The sequence below is a fragment of the Triplophysa rosa genome, linkage group LG2, assembly GCF_024868665.1.
Source record: "Triplophysa rosa linkage group LG2, Trosa_1v2, whole genome shotgun sequence".
Lineage (NCBI taxonomy): Eukaryota > Metazoa > Chordata > Actinopteri > Cypriniformes > Nemacheilidae > Triplophysa > Triplophysa rosa.
The window spans coordinates 26,564,393-26,586,483 of NC_079891.1; the positions used below are offsets into that span (position 1 = coordinate 26,564,393).

The 22,091-nt window shown below is 38.6% G+C and overlaps 1 protein-coding gene across 1 annotated transcript; it reads right to left on the reverse strand.

Moving 5' to 3' along the window:
• Positions 1-430: 430 nt before the first annotated feature.
• On the reverse strand, positions 431-18,982 carry trpm6 (transient receptor potential cation channel, subfamily M, member 6). Its single transcript, XM_057351127.1, is given in 40 exon segments — positions 431-711; positions 1,357-1,466; positions 1,543-1,594; positions 1,669-1,874; positions 2,362-2,444; positions 2,566-2,858; positions 2,952-3,017; positions 3,102-3,152; positions 3,309-3,331; positions 3,421-3,485; positions 3,581-3,624; positions 4,083-4,203; positions 4,280-4,350; positions 4,433-5,367; positions 5,499-5,631; positions 5,737-5,927; positions 6,297-6,411; positions 7,012-7,186; positions 7,437-7,685; positions 9,187-9,315; positions 9,402-9,503; positions 9,589-9,744; positions 10,595-10,823; positions 11,370-11,617; positions 11,722-11,823; positions 11,936-12,076; positions 12,162-12,215; positions 12,302-12,433; positions 12,522-12,622; positions 13,399-13,471; positions 15,067-15,190; positions 15,380-15,554; positions 15,914-16,085; positions 16,289-16,413; positions 16,531-16,744; positions 16,983-17,166; positions 18,064-18,102; positions 18,209-18,288; positions 18,371-18,439; positions 18,874-18,982. Coding segments are annotated over 39 exon segments (5,634 nt in total). The 5' UTR covers positions 18,374-18,439; positions 18,874-18,982; the 3' UTR covers positions 431-643.
• Between the last annotated feature and the right edge of the window lie 3,109 nt (positions 18,983-22,091).

The window sequence follows — 22,091 nt, forward strand, 5'->3', positions numbered from 1 at the left end:
TCAAAATGTGAAATAACAAATGAAGTAATTTATTTATAAATATACATACTTTATATCTTATAAACAAAAAATAACACAATTATAGGAAATCCTCTTTTTGGTGCACATTCACCTGTTATTTATCGGCAATGTGATCTAAGTACTTCAATTATAAAGAAAGCATCAGATAAGAACATTAATACAAATGTCATGTTTTGTCCCCTTAAAGAGATAGTTCACCCAAAAATGAAACTTTCGTCATCATTTACTCACCCTCTTTTTATTTCAAACCTGCATGACTTTCTTTCTTATGCAGAACACAAAAGAAAATATTGTTGGTAACCGAACAATAGCGCTACCCATTTAATTGTATTATATGGACACAAACCAATGCAAGTCAATGGGTACCGCCGTTGTTCGGTTACCAAAATGTCTTCTTTTGTGTTCTGCATAAGAAAGAAAGTCATACAAGTTTAAAATGACAAAAATGTGAGAAAATGATGAAAGAAATTTCATTTTTGGGTGAACTGTCCCTTTAAGCAGCTCTATTCTTTACACATTCAGTCTCTACAAGTGTACAGATTCTCTTGAAAACTGTGCTGTGTATTCGACAGTCTTTGCATACCCTCTATGGGTACGTCTAAGTCTCCATCCAGGTCAAAGATTAAACTGTTCTGCTCGTGTCATCAAAGGCAGGAAGTGACTTCCTCTCGCTGCCGCCCCTCCTCAAATCTGAAGAGGCAAACACAACATACACAATCGCATATTCATAATTCATCACCGAGAGATGCTTTTCTTAAGATCCGAAATGAAACGTGGATTCGGCATTAATAATTTGTTTTGATTTGATGTGCTTCTTGGATAGGACGCAAGATGAGAAAAACAAAGCACCTTTGAAATATCAAACAAATATGGCGGAGTGCTTTTCGCTTGTTTATTTTTCATCCCTCTACTTCTGAAGGCGAGCCTGCCTCTTGATACAAACAACAGGCATCTCATATGTCTTCCATGAGACGGTAATTAATATCTAATCAAAGTCAACACTCTCCGACGCACAAAGAACTATTAAATATGTAATCAAAGAAAACATCTCACATGCCGCAAAGGAAGCCACGCCCCTCTTCTGCGTGCCTTTGCTGTCATGGAAATGCAATAATTTCAGTCTCATTAGAATTTTTTCCTTCAGGCTTAATTAGACTGCTTTTCCTGTTCACTTCAAAGTTTACTTGTTCGTATATAAATATCAAGTTGAAAACATGGAGGTATGCCATGTGCACAGACTGAAGAAGTGCCAGTGCAAGGAATGAGAATGAAGCATACTGAACGTGACGTTTACCGAGACTCTCTGACATGAGGTTGGCATGAGCGTTAGCTCACCTGAGAGACCGAGCTTCTTACAGCAGGAGTTGCAGGTGTGCTTGACAACAAAGCTCTGAATTGCATCATCACCCAGATTGGCAGGTCCAAACGCCATATCACCAGACAAGCTACAACAGAAACAAAAGCGTTTCAAGAACATTTCACAACTATCCTTACACATTCACAATAAGTGCACATGAATACCTTTTATCATCAACTCTGATCAATGAGGGATCCGTGAGGTCTTCTCCCACACCTGCAGACGAAAGTTATATCATAATACATTCATTTAATAACCATACAGACTGTTTATGAAAAGCGTGTTTATACCTTGAAGATCCAACACTAACAGTTCTTTATTGGTGTATTCGTATGTCCAGTGAGAGAAAGCTAGCATGGTCTCATCCAGACTAGATGAAGGAGAGATCTCCTCCCCAGTGTTGTTGTTGCATTTCCTAAAATGACCACTCATGTTCTTCTCAATAGTCAACCACTGACCATCCGAGCGCCAATACAGCAAGGACACATCCAGAAACCTGCAAGCATGCACATGCTTAGAAATACAAGCATCACTCTTAAAAAAACATCTTATTGCATTAAAGGTCCAATGTATGAATTAAGCGGCATCTAGCAGTCGGGTTTGCGAATTGCAACCAACAGCTTACTCCACCCCTCCCTTTCAAAGCACTACGGTGGCTGGCACAGGACTAAGAAGTCATCACGTTTTTGCTTCTTTGCGGTAGGAGATATCGTATTTATGAAACGCGCTCTGTAGAGCAGTTTGTCCATTTAGGGCTACTGTAGAAACAACATGGCGAATTCCATGAAAGGGGACCCGCAGTGTATGTAGATAGAAATAGCTCATTCTAAGGTAATAAAAACATAACGCTTCTTTATGTAAGGTCTTTATACACCTCTGAATACACCGTTATGTATATTATATTGCATTTCTAACAATAGATCCAATAAAAAAGATTACCCACTGGACCTTTAATACAGATGGGGTTGAGTCACTATGCTGACCTTGGACTGTGTGGCACAGAGCTGGGTTTCATTTGGTTGAATCTCTGCATGAGTTTCTGCGCTGCTCTCTGTTGTTGGATCTCCTACAAGTTTAGGAGGAATTAACAGAGAAGAGAGGAGAAGACAATACATTACATACACATCTAAAAGTGCATCTGTTTACTATACAGTAAATGTAAATATGATCAAAATGACAAGATGTACCCTTAGACAGAGATGCAGCGAGGTACTGTTTGGAAATACTTTGTGCCAGATGCGAACCACCTCTGGCCTAAAGGCCTTCACCACATACACCGAGCCCAGTTTCAACACATCGCCCTCAGCCCAGGTACACACCACCTTGGTGGCCCTGCATAGACCTCCAACCAGCACCTCCTGGTGAGCTAACGGCTGCAGGACAGCCGTACGGCCGTGCTGAAGCCAGGTGGAGACGCCGGAGGATTGCGAGGAACCTGCGTCTGTCTCCTCCAGCATATAAATGCAGACCTCATCACCACCTGAAAACACAGCATCAATATGTGATTACGAAAACAACTACATGTAAGTCTGTCTGTGATTAGTTTAATAACAGTCACGGTTTAAGAATTTACCTAGTAAAGACACAGGGGTGAATGGTATGGAGTGAGCCAATCTCATTAGGTTGTTCCTTTCCATAGCTGGAAAACACAAACAGAATCAAGAAATGAAACCAAACAAAAATCAATACAAAAACCAGGACTGAACAACAAAAAAAAACTTACCGGAGTAGTGTTGGCCTAAATCTTCAGTCAACTTGAATGTAGAGCTCCTAACTAAGAGACATGTGGAAGAACAATTATTAAAACAATCAATCGTTTTAGATGCTAAACAATTAGCTCTGTTCACCATAAATTTCACCAAACTCAAAACATTCAATTTAATGATAACACAATTAAAGAGGAATGAGAAATTGTATGCATGTCATTTACCTTCTGGTGCTATGCTGCTTATCCTATGTTGGGTAGCAAAGTGAGGTGTTAGGACTGCAAATGTAGTCAAAATGTTTTCTTGTGATCAATAAAACTGTCAAATTAAACTTACGAGGGTCTTTGACTGATGGATTTGGCCCAGCTGCTGAGCAGCGGCTGCCCGGGGTTCTTAGTGTTCTGAAAAGAGATTGTGACATTCAGCCAATCATTTCTCTGACAGAACAGGAAGTAAGAGGAAGCAAACACCTTTATGATGCTACAGGTGAACTTACCAGCCACGATGGGGCCAGTTTTGTGAAATCCACTTGGTCGACATCTAGAAAACAATGAAAGGTCGATGGCTGGCATTGCTTGGTTTCAATAAGTAATTTATTATTTAGACAAATTCTTATTTATTATTCTAGCAAAATCTAATAAGATTGTTCCATAAATTGTTTTTAAAATATTATATTAAAAACTAAAAATAATTATATTATAGTATAGTGTAGTAGATTATATTATATAGATTTGAAGAGTTTATTTGCAAAAACTATACATTTGTATTTTTTGTTATTGTTACTAAATTAAATTAACCCAACTGAAGTTTGATTGATATTAATTGGACTGCACAATAAAAAACATGGTTTTTATGTTATCTGTTTTTGCAAATTAACGCTTTAAAATATCAATTATAAAAAATGAAATTATAGAAAGAAATTAAAGAAGCTTTTTGTTTAATTGTATTAAGAAAACAACATATTTTTGTAAATGTAATTTGGGTGAAGAATTACATACTCAGCTGGGTGAGACTAACAGACGTTCTGAATCTCCGGTCAAACAGGCCCTTTACTTTCCTCTTCATTCTTCTTCGTGGGTCAAACTCGTGAATGGAGCCCCGCGATTCATCCAGTTTCACCTACGAAGAGATCATTATATGTCCATAATCTTTTTCTAGAAAAAAGAAGTGAAACAGAAACAGCAGCCTTGCTTACATCCTCAGAGGTTCCTGTTCTGCTCCTGATGGACCTTTTTCCAAATGACCTCCTGAAGATCTTGGATATTCCTTCAACCCCAAACACAAATTGATCACCAAACTGAAGCTGTTATTAATGTAGTAGTTCATTCATGACATGCATCCACATTACCTCTCTGGTGGTGAGGTGTAAGGGTCTCTCTAACAGTCTGCTCTGGTGTTTCTGTGTCAGGCATGGCCAAAGCCTCCACACTGGCGGAGAGCGAGCGACTCTGCTCTAGATCAAAGTCCCATTTAATACCTAAATGTCCTGGAGCTCGTCTCAGCCGCCCACCATCAGTCCTATAAAAAGCGGGGTTTCTGATGCCCACTGATTGTTCTCCATCATTCTGGGGGTGCGTGAGCAGGAACGAGTGGCTGGAGGCTCTGGATATTGTGCGCATGTCATCCTCGTAATCATCCTCTTCCATGGACTCCTCATGACTGGGTGGAAGTTCATTGATGAGGATGTCTCTCATCAAAGGCATGGTGGGGGAACTGGTGCGTGATGGTTCCCCAGATCCATACACACCTTTGTCCCTCCACCCAGCACACAGGTGAGGTAAAGAACCATGTGTGAGGCGACAGTCCGTCAATGCACCTTCTCTAGAATCACTGCGTTGAAAAGGCCACCTAAAACTGCCTTCGTCCTCTGGATTTCCCATCGTACCCTTATTTCGGACCTCTAAGTGTCCAACACCGCCCACCGGTGGCAACTCGATAGCAGGATGCTGCCAGCCGAGCCCCAAGCCTCGGAGCAGGGAAGGGGGAGTACTACGGTAATGCTTTGGAGACGGGAGGGCTTGGCTAGGCGCAACGCTTCCGCCGATGCGGAGGCAGCAGCTATGGGACACTTTCTCGAGCCAGCATGTCATTGACTGGCTTTGACCCAAACGGGCCACCTCTTGTTGCTGATTATCTGAGGCGGAGAGGAGGTTAAGAGTGTCCACTGCTAGAGCGGACAAGTCCTGTAACTGCCCCAAGTGATTGTCTAAAGTGCGCAGGTTGTCCTGGATAACACAAACCTTCTCGGTAACCTCAACCAGTATTCCAGCCATCTCTTCGGCCCTGAGAACAATATGACACAAACAAAAGCTAACTTCATTTATACTTTTGCCTGCCTGAAAATGAACAGATGACTGAAATGATGTCATTTCCTATTGATGGACTAAAGGCCAGATCTGGGAGATTTCACTCACTTTTCAGCCGCCGAGCGAATCCTGTTGATTTCGCTGCTTTGTTGATTCTCTACTTTGTCTCTAAAATAGGCAGCAACACACTTCTCCTCAAACTCATGGAGTTTCTTCAGATCATCAGGGGCCAAGAGTAATTCTGTAAACACAAGCAACACCTCAGAAGTAACATTCTGTATGAATTAAGTCGTAACCAAAATTTCCCACCCATACAGTATGTGTACATGCAGGAATACACACTCACTGAGACCAGTTCTCTTCTGTTTGGATGCCCTGCTGTGTTTCTGCCAAACTGAGCTGAGACACAGGGTCACGTGACTCAGAGAGATGAGAGGGGGAGGCAGCCACGGTTTATCCTGATAGGTCATGATGTAACGATAGCGGTTGTATTTCCACAGATTACAAGATATGGCGCTCATGTCGAAATAAACATTGCTGTGAAGTGAATGAGTCAAAGTAGGTTAAACCATCGCAAAACAATTCCACATAACATTGGCATCACCTTGAAAGAAATGAATATTATATTGAATAACAGAGAATGACATGTGTTAAAGGGATAGTTTAGCCAAAAAATAATAATTCAAAAACCTTTATGACTTTCTGTCTTCTGTAGAACACAAAAGAAAATATTTTGAAGAACGTTGGTAACATGGACACAAAACCACTGAGACGTTTCTCAAAATATATTTTTTGGAACAAAGTCATACATGTTTTGAATCACATGAGGGTACATGATGACAGAATTTGTATTAAGGGTGAACTATCCCTTTAAGTCTTGTTTAAATATAAAGGTGAAATGCGCACTTGAAGAAGGCAATGAGCACGTTGACCATGATAATGTACTGAACGAAAAGGTACACAGCTTGCAGGAAGGGGGTCAGGAAAGCTCCAGGGACACAGGTTTCGGGGTTAACACAGGCTGCCAAAGACACAAGACATGCTCTTAATGTAATTTTACATTAAATGATTGAGGCTATGTTCACACTTGTTGTATTTATCGAAGCTGCCAGCGTCTGTTTTACATTATAATTTCATGGAGTAAACCGTGTTTTCAAAAAAAATTCAGAGCGCTTTTTTAAAGGCCACAGCCGGCGTCTTTTTCTGCAGCTCAAAGCGTCTTTTGAAGTTGAAAATAGTTCTACTTTTCTGATAAAATGCCCTACTGTACGTCAAGCGCCTTTTTCACAGCTGACCAATGGCAAGCGAGTAATGAGACCTGTCGTTGCCATAACAACAAGAACAACAACAAAACGGAGAAGGTGCGGGAAGACTTATAATACTAGTTTTGGAGAACAAGTTGTTTGAGAGACAACTTCCTCTTTCTCAACATTTCTGCACCACACAACACTATGCTACGGTTGCAGCTGTTGATATGGCAACAAAAGATGCCCTCTGCAGCATCTTTTTGTAACCAAAACGTTTTCTTGTAAAAAAAAACGGCAAGTGTGAGCACGCCCTTAGAAATCAAATTAAAACAGGTTTGACGTTTGTTTAATCATATGTGCATGATCTTACTCACCATCAATCTCTCCGGCATACACTTCCCCAAATATCATCCAGTAGGGCTGGAAGACCACATCTCTGAGGAGAGTCCAAGATGGATCCTCATTGGGTGACAGTATTGACTTCCTGGATGTGCCAAAACTGACCAGCACTATTGCCATTATGACCACAATGTAGAACATGTTGCTCATCTGTGTGAAAAAGACACATGCACTTATAATGTTACAAAGTAAAGTAAAATAAATAATCATGTTAGGTAGTTTCTAAGTTTTGAGTTCTGAAAGTTCTGTTTTCATTGTATCTTTAAATTTGAAATCCATTAAATATTTTGCATTTTATTACTAAGACATACAGAACAAAATCTAAAAGACTGTTTAATAACAAAATATTTTTTTCTGCATTAAAGCTGTAATTATTTACGCATATATTTCCATTACACACCATTTTTGTAATCATGGTCAGATAGGGTCCTGCATGCTGATTGACAGCAAACACGTCCAGAAGTCTGACAGACCAAAAGATAAAATCCAGCGAGTAGACAATATGACTGGCTAAGCGTGTGTCATCGCGCCACCGGAGAGAGACTCCAACAAGAAACAGGAGGATTCCCATAAAGTCATTGATGTTCCAGTATTCGCTGAACCAAACCTTCAGTTTCTTACTCAACTTCCTGGGTTCCAATACCCACACCTTAAAAAACAAAATAAACATATTACATAAAGTATATTAGTTCATTTTGTTAAAAAACACTAAAGAAACTTAATTTTTCATTATCCCTCTTAGGAATTGTATATAAAACCTTGGAAATTTCTAAATTATTTTCCATTTTTCTGAATTGACTATTTATAGGTATGTGTTTAGGTAAAAAGATCATTTTTGTTTCATTCTGTGAACTACCAACAATATTTCTTGCAAATTTCAAATAAAAATATTGTTTCTATTTGCATTTATTTGCAGAAAATGAAAAATTGTCAGACCTCAAATGCTGCAAAAAAAAGCAATTGAGCTGTAATATTTGTATTTAGAAAAAGTTCAAAAACATTTTTTTTATGATAACCTCGATTTTTATCACAGTTTTCATGTGTCTTGTCATGCTGTCAGTCTTTCACATTGCTGTTGGATGACTTTGTCACTCCTGATGTTTGATTTTGTTGAAATTCAACAGACACTGGACTGGAATGGCCAGAAAACATCTACAGTCGTGGCCATAAGTATTGGCAGTGACATAAATGCAGTGTTTTGCAAAGTTCCTGCTTGAGCTGTTGTGGTGTTCATTCACATTGTTTAAAAATTTTTATGCAGAGTGATCTGATGCATTTTAAATAATTGCAACAAAAAAATCCTCAGATGTCGACCCCATATAGAGAACGCGTGGTCAATTCTCAAAAAGTGAGTGGACAAGCTGAAGCCCAAAAATTGTGATCATCTCAGCAATAATATGGCAAGAAAGGTTCGCCATCAGTCAGGATTTGGCCCAGAAACTAATATCCAGCATTCTTTGAGCGAATTACAGAGGTTATAAAAAACAAGGCCCAACACTGTAAATATTGACTCCTTGCATATATTATGTTTTTGCCAATAAACCTTTAAAACTTAAGATACGCTAACTTAAGATATCCAGTATACCACAGAAACATGTGGGAAAACAGTCTACAAATACAGAAGCAGCAAACTTGGCAAAACACAAAATTAATGTAACTGCCAAAACTTTTGGCCACGACTGCATAAATGCTGACTAAATAAAAATTTGGATTGGTCCCTTAAATTTTTCAGCGACTATATATACTGTACATGTTAAACTTGTATTTTACTCTATTCAGGTGTTTTTCAGAGCATTAGTAAATGCATCAAACATCACATTGCACATGTTGGTAACTGCAGTACTCTGTTAATAATTCCCATCCTTTCACCACTGCAGAGTTCACAGAGGTAACAAAGGTGGGAGAGTGAGATGGTGAATTTCTCCAGGCAAACTTGAGAAAACCATAATCAGAAAGATAGCTCCTCGCAAGAGACCTTTGAATCCAGCCCAATAAAGATAAGACTTTTCAACAACACGTCATTTTGTAATTGCCCTGAACAGCTCCAGGCGAACACATGAGACGCTGCTGATGATGCCTCATTCCTTTATCTTCTAACAGCCATTCTTCAAGAGTCTCCTGCAGAGGACTGTGGTTTTGAGAGCACTCACCTCTCGAGCTTTCTCTGCCGCCGTGCTCAGTATATACATTATGACCAAACATTCCTGAACATTGGGCTTATCCTCCATCCTCACCAGCACGGTGTAAGAGAACAGCATGAGGAAGCCCAGGAACGCCATCTGTACATTCAAATCAGAAATCAGCAATTTAATGACGGTCAGATAGAAAAGTCAAGAAGGATTTATAGAACTAAGAGAGAACGTACTGTGTGAAACCAAAATTTGACTACAGGAGCGGTGTAGAAGTCATACACTTTTCTGGTCCAGGGAAGACAACAGTTGGCTCCTCTCTCCTCGTCACCCTGATTCTAAAGATGTCAAAATGAAGAGAGTAAGAAAGACTGTGGATGCTGTTTTTTAGTGTATAGTATGTGTACATAGTATATGTCTTACAATATTCGGTGTCCCTTCCTGTTCTGATGCTCCTGGGCTTCCTGTTTCCCACCCAAACGGCAAGGCCTCCTGGGGCTGAGGAACGTGGGACATCTCTGCATGACTCTTAAACTCTAGTAGCTGAATGGACACAGGCATCAGGATACTGGAAATTATCTGATGAGAAAGGATGTGGTTTTGAAAAAAGGGCTCTTGAAAGGGCAGATCTAGGTCAAAGTGGGAAAGAACTTAAAGGGATAGTTCACCCAAAAATGAAAATTGTGTCAACATTTATTCACCCTCAAGTTGTTCCAAACCTGTATACATATCTTTGTTCTGTTGTACACAAAAAATGATATTTTGAAGAATGTACGTGGGGAACTGAACAGTTCTGGGGCATCCTTGACTACCATTGTAGTTTTTCTACTATGGCAGTCAATAGAGAATGTGAAGCTGACGTCACGCCCTATGTTGCATGTTGCAGTGGCGCCGCCATCTTGGGAGGCTCATACTCCACTGCTATTATTGTTTTGATATGTACCGTTACTTGTTTCGTTTGATATATGGAGAAATCGAAAGGTAAAGAACCAGGGGGTTTTCCTGAACGACTCTGCGTAATGCTATTGCGTTTTTAACACAGCAAGACCGACCTACCATAGTTATATTTCCTAATCAAACAAGAAAAACAAAACACTGCATTGAATGCACTAGCAGCGATCCTCCCAAGATGGCGCAACATTCAACAAGGCGTGTCATAGCTTCACATTCTCTATAATGCCCCAGTACCATTTGGTTGCAAACGTTCATCCAAATATCTTTCTTTGTGTTCAGCAGAACAACAAAACAGGTTTGAAACAACTTGAGGGTAAGTAAATTATAACAGATCTTTCATTTTTGGGTGAACTATCCCTTTAAGCTATTTCTGAATAGCAAATTTACTATTACTGTCCAGAACAATAGGTTAGTCTATGTTAAAGTAAAACTTTCAAACAGTAACGTCACCACATAGCATCTCAATAGAACTAACCTTAAACCAGGAGTTTTTCCTCATGTTGAGCCGGCCCATCCACAGATCTGTAAGGAGCATCTGAGTGCACTTGTGAGCCACGAAGGGTCGGAGTCGGGAGGAGACGGCCATCTGCAGACAGGTGAAGTTACTCCAGTCCTTCATCTCCCACGTCAGCAGCTTCATCGCCATACGTTCATTTTCTCTGAAGGCTTTGTCCAGAAAATCCACGGCCAACTGACCGAACTCTCTAAAGAAATAAGCCAAAATCACATTATCGTTGTACAATACTTTTTGACAAAATCTTTAGTGTGTAACATTTTTGATGTTATACGTCTTACTATGCAAAGTCAATTTGTTCTCCCAACGATAAAATGTAAAAACTGTGATTCTTTTTAAATCTTTCCAGAAAAACGATAGCAACATTGTCTCAACCAAAAATGTAAGATGGGGCGGAACTTTCATTTGTCTGACCAATGGCAGATGAGAAACTATTCCCAAAACCTGTCTGAAAACAATCCCTATTTGTATTAATTACTATAGGGATGTTGAGCAGAAACTGCTCTAAACTCAACTTAAAGGTCCAGTGTATGAAATTTAGCGGCATCTAGCAGTGAGGTTGCAAATTGCAAACAACGGCTCATTCCACCCCTCCCTTCTCAAGCACTACGGTGGCTGACACAGGCCTATGATGTCATCACGTTTTCGCTTCTTTGCCGAAGGAGAAAGCTTCAGCACACACACAGTGTTTACACAGGAGTGTCTGAAATAAGCATAAAAAAAACGTGAAACTAACAGCGAGTTCTTCTTCAGCTGCTCAACCGTGCTGTCATCCATATTGCTCTCCTTAGCTTGTGCTGCCATGGCCCGGTAGAGCTTGCAGGCCACCACGGCCCTGGCCATAGCCTGCTCTCCATGCTGCCACAGGAACAGCGCCATCTCCTGCCGATGCTTGAGCACTGCCCACACAAAGAGGTCATTAAAAGTGCATACAAACTCGGAGCTCGGGGCTGACTTCAGGTCCTGAGGCACTACCGCACCCTCCTGCAAAGACACAGTTCTGGTTGTTTTTAATAAATGGCATGGTTGGTAATGTCAAAATAAGCATATGACACATTATGGTGTCTGAAAACAGAAAGTTCAAGGACCTGTCTGCAAGGCTGAGCAGTTCTGTAGAAATGGGTGCGAGGTGGGGTGGTCTCCGGAGTTGTGGAGGCTTTCTTGCCTTTGCTGAAGGGGCTGAAACCCTCCTGGCTCAGACCAAAATAAATCATTCAGACACTATATATTTATTACAATACTCGGTAATCAAGTGCAGTGCATTTCCATACTGTATATACTGTGCGTAGAAGGAAGACATACCTTCGCTGGGGTATAAAGGCGACTATACATTGTTCTGAAGCTCTTGCGTGTATACGTGCTTCAATAAGCTCCGCCAATCAGGTATTCAATCACCATTCCAATGTCAATCAAAGAGATCTTATAAACAGCGGGCAGTCGAGTCTGCACAAAATCACGCATGCTTAGAGAAACACACACAGAATATACAAGTAGAACATTTATCGATCTACTGTAGCAATGTACAAACCTGTCTGGCATCTTCAATGAGGTGTCGTAGAAAATGATCTGTGCCTCCTTTCTGCTAAAAAATATCAAATAATCACATAAGCGTCCTTGCTCGCTTGTACTGGATATAAAAGCTTTACGAAAGTGTTGATCTGTCATTACTACATAGAGTTGCTCCAGGCGAGAGATGGTCAAGAAGCGGCTCATCGTCATGCCGTTCTCGATCAGAAGCTTCGCGAAACTGACACGGTCCATCACCAGAGCATCCAACATGGTCTGCTCAAGGGATCCTACCTATAACACCCAGCGAACCTCTTCAATACATTACAAGCTCCATTCCTGGCTGTATAATCATGATATAAATCTAAACGGGTCTCTGTACCTGCCATTGTTGCCCATACACGAGGATGTAATCCCTTGCGATATCAGCTCTGTTCCAGGCCAATGAGATACTCAACTGGTCATCAGGAGAGGCTCTGGTACCTGTATATACATGTAGCACAGGTTACAATGTAAAGTTCCAGAACCAGACCCACTCATAAGAATTAAAAATCAAAGATGAGATCTCTTTAATATCTCAGTTATTCTTCTGCACATTAATGTTAAGGGAGAGCAAATGGAAGCTTTTGCTTAAAGGGATAGGTACCCAAAAATGAAAATTCTGTCATTATATATAAATGTATAAATGTGTAACGTGTATAAATTACTTTGTACTGATGAACACAGAGAAAGATATTTGGAAGGAATGTTAGCAATTTTCAGTTCTGGGACATCACTGACTACCAAAGTAGGAAAAATTAAATGGTAGTCAAAGGTCCCCAGAACCGGTTGCTTTCCTAAATTCTTCAAAATTTCTCATTTTGTGTTCAACAGAATTTTGTACTACTGTTAAGGCCCAGAAATGAAACTTGCTAACATTCTTCCAAAAATCTTTCTTCGTGTTCAACAGAACAAAGAAATTTATACAGGTTTGAAACAACTTGAGGGTGAGTAAATGATGCCCGAATTTTTATATTTAGGTGAACTATCCCTTTAAGTCTTGTGTCTTAGCTAATATTTTTGAAGATTTCAATACGCACTCGAATGTCGAATTTCTCACCAGATTATTTTACTTTTGATTGATTATACAATCACCATTAATTTTACCGCTCCAGAGCATTAATGCATGTTAAGAATTTTACCCATTTATTTATATTTAAGCAACTTCAGGAGAAACATCTTGGGTGGAAAATAAAACAATGTCTTTACAACATTCATACCTCTCAGTGATGTCGTGAGAATAGCAACATCTGGCTCCAGAAGATCCTCTGATTCTGAGTCATAAACGGTGATCTAAAATGTAAAAAGACATAAGTTTAAGAACTTTCTCAACATGTCCCAAAAAAGTAATTTTTTAACTGAACACAAAAAAACAGCTGCAACTAATAAGGATGGCCAACATTAAAACAGATTTGTAAATTAGTGCTGTTGCCATTGTGTCATGTTCAATACCGCCAGCGGCTATTTATTTGGTTTGGTATTACTGTGAAACCACCAGCATCCTATGCCAACATCTAAACGCATGTAACTCTATAAGACACCCAGAGGAGATGTTTCTACTCCTAACATGCCTTTGGCATTTCAATTTCACATGAGTGATTCATAGCCAATCAAAGAATCTGTGCGCCTGGGGAGCAAATTAATCCCTTCTATTCGATTAATATGGAAATACGTTTCATGCGCCATCATTCCAATTATTCTGTTCTCTCTCAATTTAGAAGCTTGGAAATGTGGGAAGGGTGTGGTAAACTACAACATTCTGTTTGATGGAGGCTTAACATCAGAGCTTTCGGCATAATGACAGAGACGATACACAGCAGGAATCTTATCACAAACAACCACTGTTTACCGCCAAGTAGGAGGAGAGAGGAAGACACAGAAGAAGAGGAAACAGCAAGAGAGAGAGACAGGAAGAGGGAAAGAATGTACAGATGCCAAAGGGATTGGAATATGTTGGGCCTAGAGTTTAAAGGACTTTTACTGTCGAGTAAATTTTGGTCCAAATGACTTCCAAAGTGGTATATTCCAAGCAAGTTATTAGCTAAAGCTAAGTTTAAGAAGCTGAAATTACACATTCAAACTTGTTGTGTTATTTAATTATAATGCTTTTTGTCATTTTAATCTATATTTATCTAGTAATTGTGGATAATACATGAATATGAAAATTAGCCCCGCCTCCATTCAATCACAACTATTTGGACTGACATCATCAGTGATGTAAAAACATGTGATAGTTGATAAACTGCAGTTTAAAGAGGAAAATACTCAGCGGTGATGAATTTACACACGGTTGTCTTAAACATTAAAAACACCACATATAGCCTACCTCTAAGCAATATTACAAATTAGATTTTCACACAGGAGGACTTTAAAGGAATGGTATCTCGTGACTACATGTGATATCAACTAGTCATGTGACACATGAGAACCAATAAGATGTGGCGTTTTTGACATGTTCCTTGTGAGTTTTGTTTTTTTCAGTTTCACGAAATATGCTCAAAATATTAATTTTCACACACACCTTTCGTTTTACTTCAGGAGTGATTTATTCATTTGGATTGCTTTTGTGATGGTTAAATGTCTTTTTTGGAGCTTCAACAAGTTTGGAGCTATACGGTGAAGAATATTTTTTATAAAAAAATATTTGTGTTTGACTGAAGGAAGTCGGGGATGGCATGAGGGTGAGTAAATTATGAGAACTGAATGTCATTTCCTGAATTGAAGATTAAAAACTTCAAACATACTTCCTCATTGATCGGTATCTCATTAGAACAGTGAAAACAAGGCAGTGAACGGTGAAGTAACCTCTGAAAAATCTACTTTCAACGCTGTTTTAGCAGAAGACAAAGCTGGTTCAGTGGTTCTAGCAATTCAGGTTTTTCACTCACAGCCTCTCTGTGTTCCATACATTCCATAAGTGTGTTGAGAAGTTCAACCGCCTCTGGTCTATCCACACTAAACATCTCCTGAATCCTCAGTACAAAATCTTCTTTAATATCGGAATCCAGCTTTCTATGGGCAACAGAGAAATAACACAACATACACAAAAAACCTAGATGCCATTGATTACACAAGAAGTCATAAAACACCAGAAACAGGAAGTGCAGACTAGACCACTGCACATCATTGCATACATAATCTATCTAATGGAAACGTGTACTTATAGTTTTGCTACATTTGCTACAATTCAGTAAAACACACCTGTCTAGAGCGGTCTCTTTGTGTATTAAAGCCAGCAGATCTGCTGCTTTGCCCGTTCCCTCAAACACCAGCACAGGTACCGGGGAACTTCTGCGCACATACTCCAGGACGACAGAGAGGACGGCAGGACCCCCCTCGACTACAACACACACCAAAGGCACATGCTGATGCAATCCTAAAAAGAACACACAAACAGATTCACACACACAATACACACAATAAATTCTGTCCTCATTTACTCACCCACAAATGGTTCCAAACCTGTATAAATTTCAAAAGATATTTCGGAAAACGTTGATAAATAACCAACATTGGCCCCCATTGACTTCAATCGTATGGACACAAAACCATTGAGACATTTTTCAAAATATCGTCTATTGTGTTACACAAAAGAAAGAGACATACACAGGTTTTGAATGACATGAGGGTGAATAAATGATCACAAATTTTTATTTTTGAGTGAAAATCCCTTAAAACATCCTCTTCCTTTTAAGTTACAGTTTACACAGGCGGACCCAAAACAGAGACACTTACTGGGGTGGATCTTCTGAAAATGAATGTACCTCTCCAGTCTCTTCCTCAGGTCTACCTGACATCCAGATTTACCCATAGTCCCATCATCAACTAACAGGAAGTGGGAATGCGTGCCATTCAGACTGGCACGTTTACTCAGGGGACTACCCAAAGCTTGGTAGTGCCTCAGCATCTGACAAAACGACAATGCATCCCAACATCTAGCTAATCTATGCGTATAGTCAATATACATTACAGCAGATCAATAATAGATGCAAACTTACCACACAAACTCTTTTTTTATTTTAATGTACATAATTATATATAATTTTTCATTACAAATGATATGTACATTACATTACAATGCAGTTCAATAATACAGTGTAACAAACTCACATCTCTGCCAATAAGGTCACTGTTATTCTCAATTATACCCCAGGGCGTGATTCCCACAACATTCCTCTTCCTGTGGTCATGAGATCCATACTCTTTTACAGCATCACCCACATACCTAGACACACCTAGAGAGAATGGCAAAAAAAGGCTGAGCAACATGCATAACAACTATCATTTGAGGCATATGCACTACTTTCTAGAAAAATAGAAAGAAAACAAATAATGCATTCGACACCACAAACCAATATTAATCCCATCCGTGAGTATCCATGCTCCAGTGCTCTCTGCAGCTCTGATGAGTCCTGTACTGAAGGCCTGGCACACTCGTGGTGACAGGGAGAAGTTATCTGTTCCTCCATGCACTGAAATCACCAGCTTGGGCATCTCCATGTGCCATTCTCTCAGCATCAGCTGTAACAGGTGCTCTGATGGAGTGTCACTGGAAAGACGTACATACTGCGGAAAAAAATTATATAAAGTTTACAAGCCCTCTCAGATTTCCGAGCGAAGTTTATTTTTGCTGCGGTCAAGTTTGGCTGGAAATTTGCTTGGGTTTAGGTTGAGTTACCTCCATCACGCTAAACAAAGAATACGCTATCTTTCATTTAAATAAAAAAATACCAAGAATCTCATCTATACGGCACCATGCCAGTCAAGACTTTCACTAGTGCCCCTTCAAAAAAACATCACCAACCTTAGCATGACATGTGCGTTTCGTGCTGCCCTGGAAGTCTAGTGATCCAAAAGCATCGGTTGGGCTGACGCTGGTGTGTCGCTCCACTGACCACTCCTCCTCTCCGTCAGCAGAGCCAGGGCCGGGTCCCAGCAGACCGGAATAAGGACCCACATGCTCCAGGATAAGCCTCCCACAAAAACATCTGAAGAAGGAGGTGAGAATAAAATCTAGATAAAGGAGACCGCTGCATTTCTAGATTAGAGATTTTAGTCAAAAGTCAGAGCCTTTCTGGGAGTACAAGAGAGAAAGAAATTCAAATTAGTTTCTATAGCACTTTTCACAGTTTTGCATTGTTGCAAAGCAAACAGGTTAGAAAAAACAGTTGAGATATAAGAAATAAAACGGCAGAGAAATAAGAAAAAAACTGAGAAATGTATTCTATTTAGTTCATAATTTCCTGGTTTTACTTTTGTTTCCACTGCACTGTAAAAAACAACTAAAGAATTTACTTAATTTTTTGTCTAAATTTGTGCAAGTTTTTTTACACAGATTTTTTAAGTCAGTTTTACTTTAAAAAATTTGAAAAGGTTTTTACAAAGTTTTTTAAGGAAATTTTACTTATTTTTTGTGTCAAGCTTTTGCACAGTTTGTAAAAGTAAAATGTACTTTAAAAAACTGTGTGCAAATTTTGAGCAAATTTACAAAAAAAAGTCAATCTTACTAATAATACTAATACAATATGTATGTTGCTTTGCAACAATGCAAAACTTATTAATTATTAGACTGGATTATCTTCCATAAGTAGTACAATAGCACTAGTTTGTAGTAATTGAACAGTTATATTCATAGCTCAAATATTTATGAAAGATTCACATTAGCAATAATAAACTTAAATAAAAAATATCTGTAAAACGGTATTGGGAGGGAGGGAGGCAGGCAGGCAGGCAGGAAGGAAAGAAAGAAAGAAAGAAAGAAAGAAAGAAAGAAAGAAAGAAAGAAAGAAAGAAAGAAAGAAAGAAAGAAAGAAAGAAAGAAAGAAAGAAAGAAAGAAAGAAAGAAAGAAAGAAAGAAAGAAAGTTTGTGACGATTAACATGATACCTCACTAAGCTTTGGCACACTTGACAGACTGGATCACATCTGAAAACAGTAAATTCTGCTGTCATATCATATCATATGTCCATCTTTATACTCACAATCATTGCTAAAAGATAACATGGAGTCCACAGATATGATCAGAACGTACCTGTGATGGTCACGTGAGACTGGCAGAAATGTGACACATTCTCTCTTGTTAAAAGTGGCCTGTATCCAAGTCCGTCTAGACTGATGAGAAATAGTTGTATATTGTTTATTACACCACACAACTGGATTACTACGAGAGAAAGTTATAGGTAGTTTAACATACCATTTTCCCAGGTCTCTAGCTGTCACAATAGTCCTTAAGTGAGTCACCGCTGAAGATTTTCAGTCATTCCTACGCCAAATAAAAAACAATGCATACCCGTGAGGTGGAAAACTACGTGTATACATCCTTTTCCAGGAATTATGAAGACTAAAATACTAACCACGACTGACGCCATCTAGCCGAAGACAAGAAAAACACAACAAAGGGTGGAGGGTGTCCTTGCAAAACAATTACGCAAAGTACTGTACAGTTTCACTTACTACAACCGAAGCACATCAGACGACTACATGCATAAGAACATTCATCGATACATTTGTGCGTTTAGCGATCAGGTCGCACACGGCCACGCAAAGCAGCAGTCCTGCTGTGGAATGAGGATGAAATAACTCGCACGTTTTAACATGCCTTAGAGAAACTCCCCCGAAGATATAACTTTTCGGGCGATACACGTTACATAAGTCAAAACTTAAACACATCATTGCTCTGGCGTGGACTTTATTTACCTGTGTGCGGATAACAGCCTCGTTTTCCCAGTCATGCTTTCCATAAAGTCAGCGTATAATATCCCTGTGTTAAGTTATGCAGTCGCGCATAATTAAAGTGATGCAAACCCCTGGGAAGTGGGTGGTCTTAGATTGTAAAGTGTCAAGTGTGGACACGCAACTGGAACTTTAACTCCGATGATTTGTTTTGCCTAGCGCGTCGATAGAAGTTGCATTAGAAGTCGTTACCGACTTTCTTTCTGTGTGTTTCTGGGATCCCACGATCGAGGTCAATATGCTTGTTTTGTACAGTACTGTGTTGAGGTTTACTCGAGTGTATTATGACCGTTCTTTGTGCATTTATTTCAGGGGCCGCTGAGCGAAAATCGAAGCAGACGTGAATGACTAACTAATGCTTGCCGGCTGTTCAAAGTAGTTAGTCCAAATAATGGAAAGATTGCTACGAACAGATAAACAACAGACCATAATTATCCTGTATCTGTAACCTCTAGAAAGTCAAATGTATCTATAGTCTTGAATCATTTAATATTCATATTGATGTATATCCTTTATGTATTTACGTGTATATTTCTGCACATATACAGTATATATACACATTTCTTCTTTTTACGGTTAAGGTTCTCAATTTTTCTAAATCTTAAATTTGAACAACTCTCATTGTTATTCTTTGATTGTTATGCCATGACTATAATTGTATTGCATACTGTGAAGTGTTGTGCCAAGCATTTCAATACGTATATGGGGCGGTTTCCCAGTGCTTATAGTTCCAGACTAATTTAAATGTTAAAGGTGGTTTGATGGAAAACAACTTGCACTGACATATGTTAAAATATATCAGTGTGATTGTTTTGTGTCAAGATGCACACCAGTAATGTTTTTTTTTTGTAAAGTATATTTTTAAATACAATTTAAATATTCTGATTTAACCAAGGCCTAGTCCGGGTTTAAGGCAATCCCTGACCGGGAAACCGCCCCTATATGGTAGTATACATGACAAATTCTAAATTCTAAACATTTCCTATATTGTTCTTAAGGTTAAAGCTTCTCCTAAGTCCCAAGTGGTTCATGTATTAGAATACCTGACATGTGGACATTATTTTCAAAAGTAAACAAAGCATACATCCAAGATATTTGCACTATTTACAGCTACACCGAATCTATTGATGCTTGGCCCAACAACTCCAATCCAGGAGTGTATTCCAGAAAGCAGGGTTAATTTACCGTCAGCTAAACCCTGAACTCTAGGTTGATTAACGCAAACCAAATCACCTGAGAAGAGTTAGTTTAATCAACCTGCCGAAAAATACCCAGAGTTAACGCGCGCTCACAGAAACAACATAAAGACATTGTCAATGGATCAGAGATTTAACGAGTCACCATGGAAACGTCCGGGAAGCTTGAAGTTTTTGACTGTAAAACAACGTTATAAATCAGAGTTTTTTTAACAGACTTAAATCTGCATCAGTGTATAAAGTGCGGGATAAAAATCATAAAATTAAATTATTTAGGTTATGTGTTTATAAAACTATAAACGCTATAAATTAATTATTTAATTAAAGATATAAATATTTTAAACATATGCACTATTTTTATACTATAATATTTAAATATATACTCATCATGGCTATCTTTGTTACATAAACTGTAGATTTGTTGAGATGTTTGTAACTGTAATTTTAACGTGTTTACCATGGTATTTTACCAAAATTGTGTTGTGTATCACATTGGTAATTTTGAAGGCAGTGTTAAACCTCTTTTTTGTTCCTTCTCTGTATGTTCCTTAAAAACTCGATCTTTATTTGGTTTTCTGAAAACTGACTTTGCATTGTATCAGCTTTATTTGCAACAGTTGCTGATGTAGTTATATTAATAGAGACTCTTTTAATTCTAGAAACTACTACATTGGTCATAATTTTGGGGGGGGAAATGTGCAATGCTTTTCAGTACTCTACACTATGTATGATAATTAATTTACAGCAGAGGATGAAGGTCTGCTGTGACATGAGGTAGAGGTTTAAAATGTTAGGCCTAGTCATATATACATGATAATCAAGTAGCCTTTATATATCCCTTTCAAATACACATACATTTAGTTTTTTTGTTTGTTTCTTTTGACTTTGTTTGCTAAAAGGTCATGGCTTTCCAAATGTTAAAAGAGGTGGAAATGGCCTATCCTGAAATGCTAATTGTAATTTGGAGAAAGGCCTTTCAGTGCTAAACTGTAGGAGGAGGCTCAGGATCAGAAAGACATTTTTATGGAATACAGTCAGTATGAAAAACCTTAAGTCTAAGTTTTTTATGTTTTTTTTATGTAAATGGATTTAAAATTATAATAAGAATTTAAATATGTGAACAACGGTAATCCCATTGGGGGGGTCACCTAATAAAGCCTTGGAAACCTGCCAGCCTGGGAATCGAACTTGCAACCTTTGAAGTTTTAAATCCGTCTCTCTGACCATTAGGCCACAACTATCTTTAACCCAGTGCATCAAATATTGCCTAATAAGTGAACAAGAGTAATGATATGCAATCCTCGGGAGTTAAAATACTTCACTATTAACATCCTTTAACTGTGGGAAATTGTAAGATGTGTATATTTATCCAGTGATATTTGGAGATGTTTTAATAAACCTAATTCAAAGTATATACAATATTTAATATAAATAGCCTACATGAAGTTTAACAATAACAGCTTTATTTTATTTAAAGATTATTTCATTTTAAAAGGTTAAATAATAAAGTTAATAAAAAATTAGTTGTGAATGCTAAATTGAGATGGGTGAGACTGGAACTGTAATTGTAATATTGCTGTAAAATGATAATATATTATACGTAATCTGTGCTTTCACGCCCACTTGACGCTCATCAAAAACGCACACATGCGCAGACAACCCCTAAAGCTTAGTAACATCTCCTTCAAATGAACTAACCCTGGAACATAACCTGCTCCAGAGCAGGTTATCTTCAGAGAGTAAGTTGATATGGTTACTTACATATCCTGAAAGTTATCTCCGTTTTTGGAACCGAAAGTTGGGGTTATCCGCTAACTAACCCTTAAATTTACCCAGGTATGTCACATAACCAGCTTTCTGGAATACACACCAGGTCACTTACAGATATTTCTATTTCCATATGGCTCCATTCTGCATCCAAATGAAGTGTTTAAGAAGAATAAAAATGTCTTACCCTTGAAGCACTTTACATGCTTGCTTTCATTT